This window comes from Papilio polytes, unplaced genomic scaffold, assembly GCF_000836215.1.
Source record: "Papilio polytes unplaced genomic scaffold, Ppol_1.0 DF824303.1, whole genome shotgun sequence".
NCBI classification, from domain to species: domain Eukaryota; kingdom Metazoa; phylum Arthropoda; class Insecta; order Lepidoptera; family Papilionidae; genus Papilio; species Papilio polytes.
Window position 1 is genome coordinate 2,539,478 of NW_013524901.1, and position 14,667 is coordinate 2,554,144.

Genomic DNA, 14,667 nt, shown 5'->3' on the forward strand with positions numbered 1-14,667 from the left:
TATTTTCTAGTAATGTATTGGTTACATTATTCTTTCCACCTTGTCAAACAAGGTGTGACAGTTTTTTTTTTAAACTTTTTTATACCTTTTCATGTGAAAACATTTAATTACTTATATCTACTTTCAACAAGAAGTTTTATTGATATTTCGTTGCATACTTGCGTGTCCAATGTTTTCATGGGCTGTATTTACGTCGTGTCGAAACGATGTTTCTTTTTTTTACCTTTTTTGTAGAAGTCCAAAGTATATCAACGATATTTTATCTGTTATCTAATAGGAGTAGTTCCGAGAACAGAATTCCTTGATTTCGGCTGCGACGATGGTTTCCATTTTATTACTTTGTTAACGATCGAATTTACAGTCATGTGGCTTTTATGCTTATCTCCGGCGTAACTGTTAATATGTTTATGTAATGAATATAAAGTAATTACATAATACCGGTATGCGATGTTATGTAAATAAGATTTCGTGGAAGACCTTTTATTGGTTAACTATGATTAGTGTTACATAATAAAGTATGTTTATGTTAGATGCCATATGAGTAGGTAATAGATGAATACATACTTTTTTTTTTCATTTCTCTAAATTCTCTTCCTCTTGTATAAAAAATATATAAATCTATGTGTTTCTTTATCTATACTAATATAATAAAGAGGAAAGATTTTTATTTTTGGATTCTTGTATGTATTGTAATTGAAAACTACTGGGCCGATTTAAATAAATCTTACACCATTTAAAAGCTATGTTATAAGTGAGTAACATAGGCTATATTTTTATTTCAAGCAGAAGATGTCGCGAGCAACATAGGTGGAGAAGAATAATAGGTGAAGAATTTTATGTTCAAAAGCACTGTTTTTTGCAAAGAAGAAATCATACTGGTCGTAACATCGTGTTTTATCTGCAATTATGAAATTGTTTTATTTAAAAAAAATAGGTTTATAAAATCATAAAGCAATAGAGCGTGACAGTCGCCAGTGCCGGGGTCAGCGAGATAAGCACACTAAGTCCGAGATTGATTCCCGGATCAGACGTAGTGACCGGTGGAGTGTGCTCGATCCTTTACTCACGACCCGACGACCCTCTATGACTCTTCTTATGGGATTTGTGATGCTAGTTTCTTACACTTTTATATCGGGATTTAAGCTTGTTATTTACACAACGGCACTTTGTTTATTTGTATATTGTTAGCTTATTGTATTGTGGAGCTATGACGATTTTATTCGATGAAATTGACCCTTTTATACTAATATTGTAAAGAGGAAAGATTTGTATTATGGAATTTTGTTTGTATTGTAATAACTCAAAAACTACAGGACCGATAAAAAATTCTTGCACCATTAAAACGCTATGTTATCACAGAGTAACATAGGCTATTTTTTACTATTTTTTCTATTTTCCGCGCCCGATGTCGCGAGCAACAGCTAGTGTGTATAGTTGATCATTGTTCTACAGAGTTTATTTTTGGTTCAGGTACTTATTTATCAAACTCATAAGATTTAAGCTAGCTGAATCCCTATTAAACATTTCGACAAATCATAAACTAGGAAGTTTTACCGTCCGTCATAATATTTATTGCTAAATTGTAAGAAGTTTTACAGATATTACGCGAAAAAATAATTTGAATACAATGGGAGGTAGTAGAGGAGTCCAGTTGTCGGGAAGGGAACGAGACGTGTAAATAAGCAGACTTATTAATGTTCTGTGGCTAAGCGAAATACAACTACATCGAGGTCGTAATTTAGCGAAGTGCAAAGTTCCATCACATCGGGGGGTAGGCGCATTCCTTTCGAGTAGGTGTAAGAATATTCGCCCTCGGTGTTGTAGTCTCGCATGCCCGCCGGTCTTACCGCGCGCCATAAATCCCGCGGACTGATGCCGAGCTTTTTGTTGGGCGACATTTTTTCCCGCGCTAGCAGCCCGTATATCACTCGCCCTTTAGTGACTTATGCGAATCCGACTCTGGTTTCCCGCTAAAAATACACGACGTCACCATTTTTTCGCGACCAAAAACGAATCCGTACCCAACAGGATGTTACTTTAGCAATAATTCCATACCAAATAAACATTCCACGCAAACTATTGAAACTTTAATTGAAAAGAAACTTGCCAATTCTAACGTATTTCCAGTAGAGCGTAAACGCTTAGAGTAACAGTCTTGCGATTTAAAAAGATCAATCCCAAACATTTAATTGTCGACCAACAATGAACAAGCCACCCTTGAAATCTCAAACCGCAAATAAAACCAGCTTATTAACTGGGCTCTATCGGCCGGCGTACGGGGACCGTTTTATAGGTACTTTATCCGATGTCCTTTCTTCTGAAATGCGATTAAAATTGAATAGGTCCATATGTCGCCGGCAGAGTCCCCGCTTGCGTCACAATCACACGGCCGGCTGCATTTTCAATTTGCCACGAGATAAGCGCGACTTTTGGACGACTTTTTCTGCGCAATGCCGGAATTGATCCGCTGACTTATGGCGGACCGAGATGCCGAATGAATGGTCAATTCAATCAATATCTAATACGAGAGGCAACTATAGATTCGAAGCTTTATTATTATTTAAATAACTTTAAAATCTTATTTGCTATCTATTTTTTGCTGCAAAACTCTATTCAATTTATGAAACTAAAAATTACCTTTGATGCCTACTTAATTTACTTAGTTCTGATTTCAGAACGTGTGTCATATAAAATAAAACTATTTTCGCTAGAAATAGATCGAAAAATTGAAGCGTGTCCATAAATTAGCTTTACCTCCTTTAATCAATGTAAGCTGATTATTCGGCAATCCAGAACTGATAATAAACTTTATATAGTACTAGCATTCGCCCGCGACTCCGTCAGCGTAGAATTAAAAAAAAACAAAAGTCAGTAGCCTATGTATTGTGCCTGTCTATGCCAAATTTCAACGAGATCTGTTTAACCGTTTAGGCTACAAACTCTAATAAACATCCATCCATCCATCTAAACTTTCGCATTTATAATATTAGTAAAATTAGTAAGTAAGATGTACCTTGTTTTTGTTTTACTAATGTCTTCTAAACCTTGAATTTTCAACACATATGTATATTTATATCGGGGATTTTTACAAATGAAACCTTCATTTAAATATCAATAAGTATTGATGATTTATTCGCAATTTTATTTAAAATACACAACTTCACAATGTTTCATTTTTATAAACTAAAAACTTTAGTTACGGGATATCGTTACAGGGTGTTTCTGCGTGAATTTACAATTTTGTTTCATTATGTTTTACTTTCTACGTTTCATTTACATTTTATATACACTTCGGTGTTCCGGGACTATGTTTGAGGATGTAATAAACATTTACAAAACCTTGTAAATGTACGCATTCGTTACCACCTCCCCAAACAGACTCCCCGTTTACAATTTATGGCCACACAATATCTTAAATTTACAGGTACAGGGTTAACAAAATATTACTGCGTCTGATAAAGGTGTTCCCTCACCAAGAGGATTGGTCTGTAATGTAACATTACAGTGAGTATCGTGAATATGATTCAGTATGTTATTTTGTATTGTAACGTTCGTTATGCTTTAAATTGGAATCTAAAATGTTGTCACAAGCATCTAGTGTGGGAGCACCTTTACACATTTATCTGAACAACATAACCAATGGAGTGACCTGATTTAATATTTATAACTTAGCGGCATTTTCAAGTAAAATCCGCAGACTCGATACATAATATTATTTACAAATTGCATCATTTATAATCTATTATATAAATTACTATTGCATTTCATTTAATAAACACTACACAAATCAAATGTACAAACACTGTGGAATAAAAATTCTTTGAACACATCACAATTCCCATAGCGATCCGCATAGTTCGATATTAAATAAAAAATAAGAAAATAAAACAATCTATACAGGAACGGTATATAACTTAATAAGATATGTATATGTACAAAATACACAAATTGTTCATCGTTTTAACAATACCTACTTATATCGTATATATATAAATCATCTAAACGGACATTAAACGACCCTAAATTATTTTATAATACTGTACAATTTCTCTAGTTACTCTTGTAAAACGATTCTGAAATAATACTTGCGGAAACGTACGCGGAATAATTAAACCACGCGAACAGTTTTAATATCAATTCTGTAAAATTAAACGGGAGCTTAAACCATTTGTATTATAAAAAAACAATAGTGCGCGTTTTACAAACATCAATTCAGTTAACAGTCTTATAAAATTAATGTGATGTGTCAAAGGTCATACAGTGATTAAATTACGAACTACTTTCGGATAATTAATCATTACTAAGTGAATCACAGTAACTATTTTGTGATGTCTTCGTTCTCTCTATAGTTCGCCGTTGTGACGTCATCAGCTACATATCAAAGTTTCGGGCTCTCAGGCTGACTTATCACGTGTATTCACTCCTCCAGCCAGTCTGAAAACAATGATATCCATTAAAATAACAATCATCATCACTAGCTCACTATACGTCGTATGAGAGGCTCGGAGTCTACTGTAAGTTAGGGCGACTAGGCAATAGTCAAGCACGCTGGCCTGCGGATTGACTTCACACATATCTTTGAATTTCTTCGCCGATATGTGCAGATTTCCCTTCACCGTAATAACGACAGGTAAATTATGTACATACAATATAATGCAACAGTTCAAAGAGATTCAAAAAATATATATTTAGGAAGTTGACATTTCACTTGAGATGTTTTTCTCATGGTCCTCACTCACTACCTATTAATATATCCTAAAAACTATATGTCATATAATCATGTTTTATTTTGTGAAACTGTTTATTTTATAACAAAAGATGGAGCTTATTATAATTTTAAAAAATGTTTTGTAAAGTGTCAATACGAGGACATGAGGTGGCATACTAAACTTGAGAAGTAACATAGTACCTTTCAAAGAAGTTACCGGTGAAAAACTGTTGTTCACTATATCTAGTCTATATATTTTTTAAATGTCTGAGAATCTTTTTACAATCGAAGAAACAATAATGTAGTTAAAGTTTATGTTTATGTAAATTTAAAGTTGTTTTTAATTTCAGTTATAAAAATGTAAATGATTAACTATCTGAACGATATCTTAAGTGATAACAATCGTGTTTTTTTTTATTTGTAATTCTTGAACTTGACTCCATTATCTTATACTAGTTTTTACCATGCGGCTTCATCCGCATGAAATTATAGAAACCTAATTTTGTTTACATTTGTCTAATGTCAAAATGACATGACATGATGACAAACCATTGCAATCGTATTTCCTGGATGTTTGCAACAACTTATGATCTCTTTCCCACATAAGGTTTTTTATCCAATTTAATTACCCCCTAAGTTTAATGGCGTTAAAATATATAGCCTAAAGCGAGACGCAAGTGTAGCTTTTTATTACAAAAATAATTATTCTAAAATACGCTGTAATTGCTGACATCTTAGGCAACAAAGAAGTGTGTGTTTACGCTTTATATAATAGTACAGATACAGATAAGTATATAAGTATATAAGTATAGACAAAGTTTACTAATTCTAATTAGTTTCTGATTACGAGAATTGGATAAATCTGTTGTTGGATAAGATCATAATATCATCGTCACATTACAATTATTAGGATAAAAATCTATCGTTATAATAGTTCAGGTTCATACATTCTAAATTCAAACGTAAGTAAATGTAATAAAAGCGAAATTTTAATGAAAGCATATTTTAATGGAAACAAAATTATAATGAATATTAATTTGATAAAAGCTAAATTATAATAAGAGTACTCACCATAGAGTTAAGCTGCGCAAGGTGGTGATGGTGGTAAGGGTTGTGAGAGGCGGGCGGCGGGGCGAAGCCCTGGTGCGGCGCGCCGTACCAATGTGACATATGCGCCGCCGCCGGATGGACTAGACCCACTTGGTGCTGACCTGCATCACAAAAGTATAGTGTTAAACAATTATAATAGATGGCGTTACCATAAATCAGCATAGTTGTTTAGAAGTTTCAATTTTTTATATAGTTTTATTAATTTATAACGATTTTTGATGAACTACCAACATACATACTTTATTAACATTAGTTTTTTTTTATCTAAATGTTCAGGACATTATGAGGTAGTTGACCCGAAACAAATAAATATTGAAGATTTTTTTTTCTGTATAGCTAGAAATATTTCAACTTACCAAAGTCCATTGCGGAAGGGAACGCCGATCCGCCGAAACCTTTGGTTGCATCTCCCAGCGGCTTGATCATGTCTCCCATAACGCCCCCCAACGCAAGTGCGCACGCTCCCCCACCTCCCATGCCCATTCCTCCCTTCTTCTTTTTACTCTTACTGCTCAGTTTGCGATTTCGCGTTTGGATACCCTCTTTCTTCATCGTCAATGGTCTGTTTACCTGTAACAAGAGAAACGTGGATTTATTAGTAAAGTAACAAGCAATAGATTTCACTAATAGATCATAGTGCGTAGACTTCGTAGCTATTTGTCTACGAAGAATACTAGTAATAAACGTGTTAAATACTGTTCAATAACAAATTGTATTAAATATTAGCTGTTCCCGTGCGGCTTCATCCGCATGAAATTGTGAAAGTTTTAATTGTTTACATTTGTCAAATTATCAATACCAAATGTCAAAATGACATGACGTGACAAACCTTGACAGTCTTGCTTCCTTGATGTTGGCAGCAATTTATGGTCTCTTTCCCACATTAGGGTTTTTATCCAAAATATTTACCCCTCAAGTTAATGACGTGAAAATATATAACCTAAAGCGTTAAGTAAGTGTAGGGCATTTTATTAAAAAATTAATTATTCAAAAATATGCTGTAATTGCTCACATCTTAAGCAACAAAGAAGTGTGTGTATACGCTTTATTATAATAAGTATAGATTATACTATTTTCGTCATCACAGTTGACTTTTATTATGACTATTGTCTTTGGTCCGTCTGAAAAAAGTTTTAACAAATTCTACACCTAACCTAGTTATTCAAATGTCATAGTAATTGGTAGACAATTACGCTCATGAGGTTAACAATCGTACGAGCTTGACTCACAACTTTTGTGTAGACGTGCTCCTTCTTTATTGCTACATGACATTAAGCGGTATGAAATAAAAAACGTTTGTGTTACCAATTTGGAATGCTAACTAAGTAGTATAAAGGCAAGCCGAGACCATAAAGTAGTAACAATAGTCATGTGCGAATATTCAGTTGTTTGGTTGCTGATGCCGACATGCGTGAACGGAACGTCACTAGCATCCTAATTAGAGCGATGCACTTCGTCATTGCGCTTGCGCCGAGACCCGGTGGGAATCCGTACTCCATTTGAATTTGACATCCTCGATGCATATTGCTTTATATTCGATGTTATAGTCATATAACTTACGCTAAATACACCGTGACTTCAATGCGAAATGCGTTCGGTTTCACGCTGTTAACGCATTAACACTGCGCCAGTTTACATCTCTGCGTGTTTGCGTATGGCATTTTAATGTTTGAGCTATTGTTAGTTGATGCAAAAGGATAAAGCAAATACAAACAAATAAAGAAGGAAAATCTTTTGTTTTTAAAACGACACACTTCGATTTCTTTATTTTACTAGCCTCGCCTTAGTAACCTAGAAGAATAATCTTTTCTGTTAGAGGTTGAGTACATTATTTTTAAAGAACTAAGGCTTCTAGTTACACAGCGTTGTGATAATAAGAATTCCAAGTAAGTTAAAAATATAACTGTAATTTGCATTAATAAATTAAGAAATGGGCACAAGCCTTAAATCCCCGAAATGTTTAATTCGGTGAGTTGCATGTATCTCGCGGGTCAACTATCTCGGTCACTTTCTGCACCGCATCGTTAGTTTCCGAGAAGCGTGCGTCACGACGGACGTACGGACGGACAATGAGTTATTCATCGCCTTCCATGGAACTTGGCGTCGGCATGTGGGCCTAAACGCACGATTGCATTGCGCCCGCGCCTGCACCTCGCCTGCCCTGCTCTTGTTTAACTCATTAGTAACCCTAAAATTAATGTTAGAATGTATACATTCTATTCACTAATACAGTCATTACTACCAGACACGTGGGAAGTTGCATGCGCTACCTATAATTCCTGTCCCACCGGAATTTCTAAAACAGAACTTATACTACACTAGTTTTCTCCCGCGAAGCCGGCCGCAAGGTTTTAAAAAAATAAAAGTATATAATCTACGTGTTCTTCCAGACTATGTTCTACATCTATGTCATATTTTATCAAGATCCGTTCAGCGGTATAGACTACAAACTGTAACAAACATCCATCCATCTAAACCTTCGCATTTTAAGTAAGAAAAATTGCTAGATACTTATGATAAATATCATTACCATGAATTTAACACACTTTTCATTAATATTGAGTATTTGATTTAATAAACATAGTTTGGTCATCTGTTTAGATATCCCTAATGAATCCTCTAAAACCCTTGCAACAGTTGAGTTCTTAGTTTCGTGCTACTGATATATCCAGAGAATCCGTCAGTTGTCGGTGCGTGCCAATTCGCTGGCCCTAATGGCTTCCCGCGAATCGCCCACACATCGCGCGCATACCGCGCCGCCGCCGTCGCTGGATGCAATTGAACCAATATAAAATGCATTAAGAACGTCGCACTCGCCGGCTGATTGCACTCGAATTGGGTCATTGCAAAGCCTTCGCGTTCTTCGCAATTAAGAGGAAACTTTTTCGGGGTAGAGATACCGAATTTAACTGTATCAAGATATAAGTAGCTTATGAGCTATAGACAGGGCAATGAATTATTTGTTAAAACTGATTGGACCCAGGTCTTGCGTTATTTAGTAAGTTACAAAGTATTTACTTATTTTGTTTTATTAAAATTATTTGCACACTCAAAAAATGTATAAACAATAACTAAACTTTTATTAAATTATTAAATTAAATAGGAATATTAAACAATGAATAAAAAAAATGTCGTGGAATATTTTGCAACAGTCTGTGAATTTTAATTAACCTAACAAATTTTCCCACGGTTAATATTCAAATAGTGGTCACTAACAAATTAAAGTAATTAACATTCAAAATGCATTCGACTATCCTTAGTGTACCTTTAGGAAAATTATAAAAAATATATTCAAAGAGGAAAAATAAATACTTGAGTTAGCAATGGTCATCGTTACGTACTTTGCATGCGAAATGTGAAACCTTTTATGGATTATAGTACCATAACTGGCGTATACGGAAGACTGAACGGTTTCTATAAACCTGACAGAGAACCCGCATTTTTAGTTTTGACTTCAATTCTCTGTAGTATGTGCGAACACTAACCTTACTAATATTGCAAATGCGAAAGTTTGCATAATTTTTTTTTATAATAAAAGGGGGCAAACGAGCGATGAGAACACCGAGGTGGTCAACAACGCCCATGGACATCCGTAACACCTGTGGAACTGCCAGATGCGTTGCCGGCATTTGAGGAGATGATAGGCTTGCTTCTTGAAGTCGTATTGGCTTGGAAATACCGCCAAGGACAGACCGTTCCACAACGCCGCTGTGCGGGGCAGAAACTTGGTTGGTTTATCAAAGTATGTAGCCTAAACAGCTAACGAATATCGATGAAATTTTGCATAGATGTAGAACATAGTCTCGAAGAACACATAGGCTAGAGCTAGTTAAAATAAAATAATCCTGCTATAATTATAATGCATAAAAATATCAATTGATCTTTCGCTGTTACAATTCATCTAAATCGAACTTTCATGTTCGCAAAGAAATTATGCACTTTATTTCAATTATTACTAAAACATCTCTTCGTAGGATCACTTCATACAGCGTTTAAATAGTCGAGCTTCCCGTCGGTCGGCTACAGAAATTGCTTAATAACTGTCCATTTACGAGTTAATTACGTTGCCACCTGTTCTCACTAGTAACAAACGTACAAACGTTTAGAGTATGTCCGAGTAAGCTATCGCATAAACTGAACACTGTTATCTGTATACTATAAGACATTCCTTCCTTCTACAGTACTATAAAGAGAAAAGATTTGTATTTTTGTACATATTGAAATAAATTAAAAAACTACTGGGCCAACTTCAAAAGTTTTTTCACCATTAGAAAGCTACGTTATCAGTGAGTAACATAGGTTATACTTTTTATTATTTTTTATTTCACGCGGGCGAATTCGCGAGCAACAGATAGTCTATAAATAAACTAGATAAACAATAAATCCACCTTTTTATCTGATTTGTTACTTGTTGGGGTAAAAAAAATAAAATCACTGTATTAAAACACTAGCTGTTCCCATGCGACTTCATCCGCATGAAATTGTGAAAATTTTATTTTATTGTGTACATTTGTCAAATTATCAATTACAAATGTCAAAATGACATAACATGATGACAACCTTGCTTCCTTGATGTTGGCAGCAACTTATGGTCTCTTTCCCACATTAGGGTTTTTATCCAAAATATTTACCCCCTAAGTTTAATGGTGTTAAAATATATAGCCTAAACCGTGACGCAAGTGTAGGACTTTTTACAAAAAAAAGAATTATTCAAAAATATGCTGCAGTTGCTGACATCTTTGGCAACAAAGAAGTGTGTGTTTACGCTTTATTATAATAGTATAGAAAACGTTCTTTCACGTTCAGCCTCTGTAATCTTCAATCTATGCTAGTACTACACGAAGGTTGCGTAGACAAATCTTATCATGAAAGCTACATGCAATGCGAAGGGAAACAAGCATAATTACTGTATGAAATATTACGTACACGGACAGAGCCACTTCCTAACGATATGCATACAATCTAACGTATGTGGGACCTTCACTGATAAACTTTGCTTTATTGTTTGAATAAAAGTTTGCGCAAAGAGTTATAGGCGACGTTGGGCGCCCAGGGCGCTGGACAGAAAGGGGCGTCAAAATCTAAGAATTAGTCAAAGCAGGTCCTAAAGGGGTGATATAATTCTGCCCAGGGATTTAGTAACACTAAACTGGTACTGAGTTTATGAAATGAATTTAAAATACAGACTAAAATATATTTAAGTTCGAAAGTTAACGGTATAAAGTAGGTCGATGAATGGAAAAAGTTTTTTTATGTTAGCAGTTTAAAGTTTTGTAAACGTATTATCGAATACAAATGATTTGATGTAATGCTTGTAACACACTTTAGTATTTACGGTCAAATCAGAGGCCGCCGTCTGTCCAAGGAGAAGTAGAAATGTAAAAGATAAATACTGTAATAAAAAGCACAAAATTTGCTCATCTTTTTAGTGTAAATTCAATCTTTATGTAATGTAAAACATTGTTAACCATTCAATTAATAACAAAATATAGCTCATATGCTAATAAATTAAAAATAATAATAAAACAGCTGCAGTGTATCACCACCTTTACCGATAGCGTGATTGGTAGACATTTTATAGAGTTTGCGCTCGTTGTTACCGATCGTATGAAACTTCAGTGAAAACTAGTTTCTAAAGCCTTCCTTTCGCCTAGTTTACAGTACTGTATGTTCATGCGCTAACCAAATTTATTAGATTGGCAGATTTCAGATATTATAGACTGAATAAGTCATTAAATAGATATAATTATAGTAACTACCGAACTCAGAGAAGTTAAGTTTTCACTATTAATATATTTTTAATATAAACTATGCAAGTGTAATAAATAATGCCTTAAATAATTATGCATTTTTCATAACATCTGCCCTGAAAAAATGCCTACGTAGCACTTAATAAGTGTAATTTATACTAATATTATAAAGAGGAAATTTTTATATTTGGTATGTATCGAAATAACTCAAAATCTACTGGGCGATTTTAACATGTCAAATTCCTTTATCATTAAAAAGCTACGTTATCATTGAGTAACAAAGGCTATATTTTTCTATACATTATATTATATTTAAAATTTTACGAGAACGAAGTCGCGAGCAATAGCTAGGCTATAACATAAATAGAAATTGAAAAAAAAAATAAAAGATCGAAGTAAAAGCGCAATAGCTATTAACAATACAACTGTGTTACCACATGGCATAGCTCGGTATGCGTGCGAATAATTACGTTAGGTTTCTAGATCAGAGAGCGGGGCTATCTGGCATCGGCCGTAGACATCAAGCCAAATGGGAAAATAACAGGCTCGCCACAATACCATGGAAAACGCTGCTCAATGCCTCGCTGTAATTTTTCCGACAGCTAGAAAGCTTGTATTGAAGCTAATTGTAGTGAAACGAGCCCTTATTGCGTGTGTTCTTTGTACACAATTGTATAAATTAATGTTTTTTTTAAGTTGTTGAAAAACATTAGTGCGTGTTAACTTTTTCAGTGGCGCCATCTAGTTTTTTATAAAGTTATGTTTCAGTTTATTGTAGGCAATGTTTATGCAAATGTATAAATTATGAGACAATAAGTAATAGAAAACGTGTAGTGTTAATTGTAACAAAACTTCCCCCTCGCGGTGCAATAAATCGAGCGCAGGAAATGGGAGAAACGCAGCGCACACGCGCAACACCGCCTAGCTGTAAATCAATCGATAAAGATCAGATAAATTAGACAGGCGTACGAGTGCACGACAAAACTTGAGAATTAGCAACCAATTACACCGCAAAAAATGCGATACACCCGTTATCGGGTAAAAAGTAAAGATGAATGGCTCAATTGAAACTGATCGCGTTATCGCATGCGAATTTCGTTTTTATCCCTCGTTTAACAGCGAACATTCCTATTTATATTTAAATAACAATTCTATCGATGCATTGCGAAATATTTTCTTCGCCTACTTTAATATCTATATAATCTCGGAGGCAATTTAACGTTTTAATGACTCGAAACGTCGTAGTTTCAACACAATTGCATGGCGAATGCGCGATGCATCCGTGTCTAGCGATAGATAATATGCATGACATGCAAATTGCATTAAAATTTACTCGATTTGATTAATATTTCCCGGCTTCTGCAACTGCACGGTGATATGAAATATGTCGAGTTCATAGACGTCGGGTCGGAACAACTGTTTAATAAATTATAGTAAATAGTAAAATGTAATAGATATTAAGGTAAGCAATGATTCAATCATACTTCTAAAACTATTAAAATGTCACCTCAAAACGAGCCACTGTCTTATTTTTGTTAAAACAACGCATAACGTTTTGTAAACTAATTTTGCTCTAACGAATTTTAGTTTCAACACAATATTTCGCTACTTATGATCGGAATATTCTATGTTTTAGAACCATAATATTGTCGCAGATTTTAATCAAACAGTACTGCAAATACTACTAGTTTTTGCGAGATAACTTATAGATATTATCCGATATTATCGTTAATTAATAGAGATTGATCAACAATCGATTCACTAAGCGTGCGAACTTATAAAGAAAAGCGATGTTCACATTCGTGCAAAAACTATCGCGTGTTACTAATTAATTAACATTAAAGTCACACTTAATCGCATTCAATAAATTAAAATGACAAATCGTTCATTATTTGAATTCATCATAAAGCTTATTATAAAAATATTTTCACTGATTATTTAGATTTTAAATAAACAACGCAGTAACTAAAACGTTTCGGCCAATCAGTCAAGTGTTGAGAGTTGCAATTAAAAAGCGAAATTGCCTCGAAGACAGGAGAAATGTTGCGTGGAGAGAAAATAAACATACGCGCTTGCAATTGGGCGCAACAGCGCTGGGCCGGCGGCCACCGTGCACCGCCACACACGACACTACTCAGAAATCAAAAGAATTAGTTGCAAGTGGAACTTGTGACATGGTTTTGAAATCTTAAACGTAAAATTATATGTTTGATCAGCTTAAGCTATGATTAATTTAACTTCTTACTGATTTTCTTTCTCCTTGCCTTTGGTGTTCAAATTTTTGTGTTAATATTAGAAGTCGAAAATGTTGTCATGGGTCAATTCAAAGTATAAAAACCTTAACACAAATTTAGTTACAGTCTCAATAGCTTATTAACAATTTCTTTACTAAATCAAATACTGTCATTTTTTTTTATTTTTGTTAACCAATACTTCCTATAACCACTACAACTAAGCTCTCGGCTTGTGTTAGGTTATGATTTACGATTTATGATTCACGGAAAAATTCGAATGGCATTCGAACCCTCGACTGCAAGATCAGTAGTTCGTACCCCAAAGCATTAGACTATTGGCCCTTAATGGCGGTTTAATAGTGAACATTTAGATATGAGTATTTAAGGTAGAAACTTAGAAACATCTTTATGTATGTGAGCTTAAGGCGGATAAATATAATTAACAAACAGTAGGAACAGGCCACGTAATGACTGCAGCAAGTTTAGACACATCACGTGTGCATTTTTTTTAAGCACAGAAGTATCGGATCGTTTAAAATCAACCGAGTGTTACTTAAAAGGGTTCTCGGCATCAGAAAGGGAGGAACTTTTATGTTAATTCAGATTAGGGTTCAGTATATTTAGATGCCAATAATTGTTTTCAAAAACGTCTTTCATTATTATTATTATTATTGGCAAATATTTAAGGAGTAAATTTATCTTAGAGGATACAGAGCATTTGTCTAGGTTCCAGACATCTGCGAGTTAGACAACAGACAATGAAAATTAAAAAATTGAAGCAGCTGCTTACGGAACGCCATGTCAATCACCCTCATGGCGACAGTTCAAAATAAACGTTTAGTGATGCAAAGACAAAAAGCGGTCC

General features: G+C 34.5%; 1 protein-coding gene across 3 annotated transcripts in view; it reads right to left on the reverse strand.

Annotated features, from left to right (window-relative positions):
- Positions 1-3,115: 3,115 nt before the first annotated feature.
- Positions 3,116-14,667, reverse strand: part of LOC106101610 (GATA-binding factor C-like) — a 90,224-nt gene continuing 78,672 nt past the window's right edge. For all 3 annotated transcript variants that reach the window (XM_013280917.1, XM_013280902.1, XM_013280910.1), the window contains exons 6-8: positions 6,175-6,388; positions 5,780-5,919; positions 3,116-4,434 (exon numbers count right to left, since the gene is read on the reverse strand). In XM_013280917.1, the coding sequence (XP_013136371.1) occupies positions 4,408-4,434; positions 5,780-5,919; positions 6,175-6,388 (381 nt within the window). In that variant the 3' untranslated portion in view covers positions 3,116-4,407. The remainder of the gene's footprint in view (positions 4,435-5,779; positions 5,920-6,174; positions 6,389-14,667) is intronic.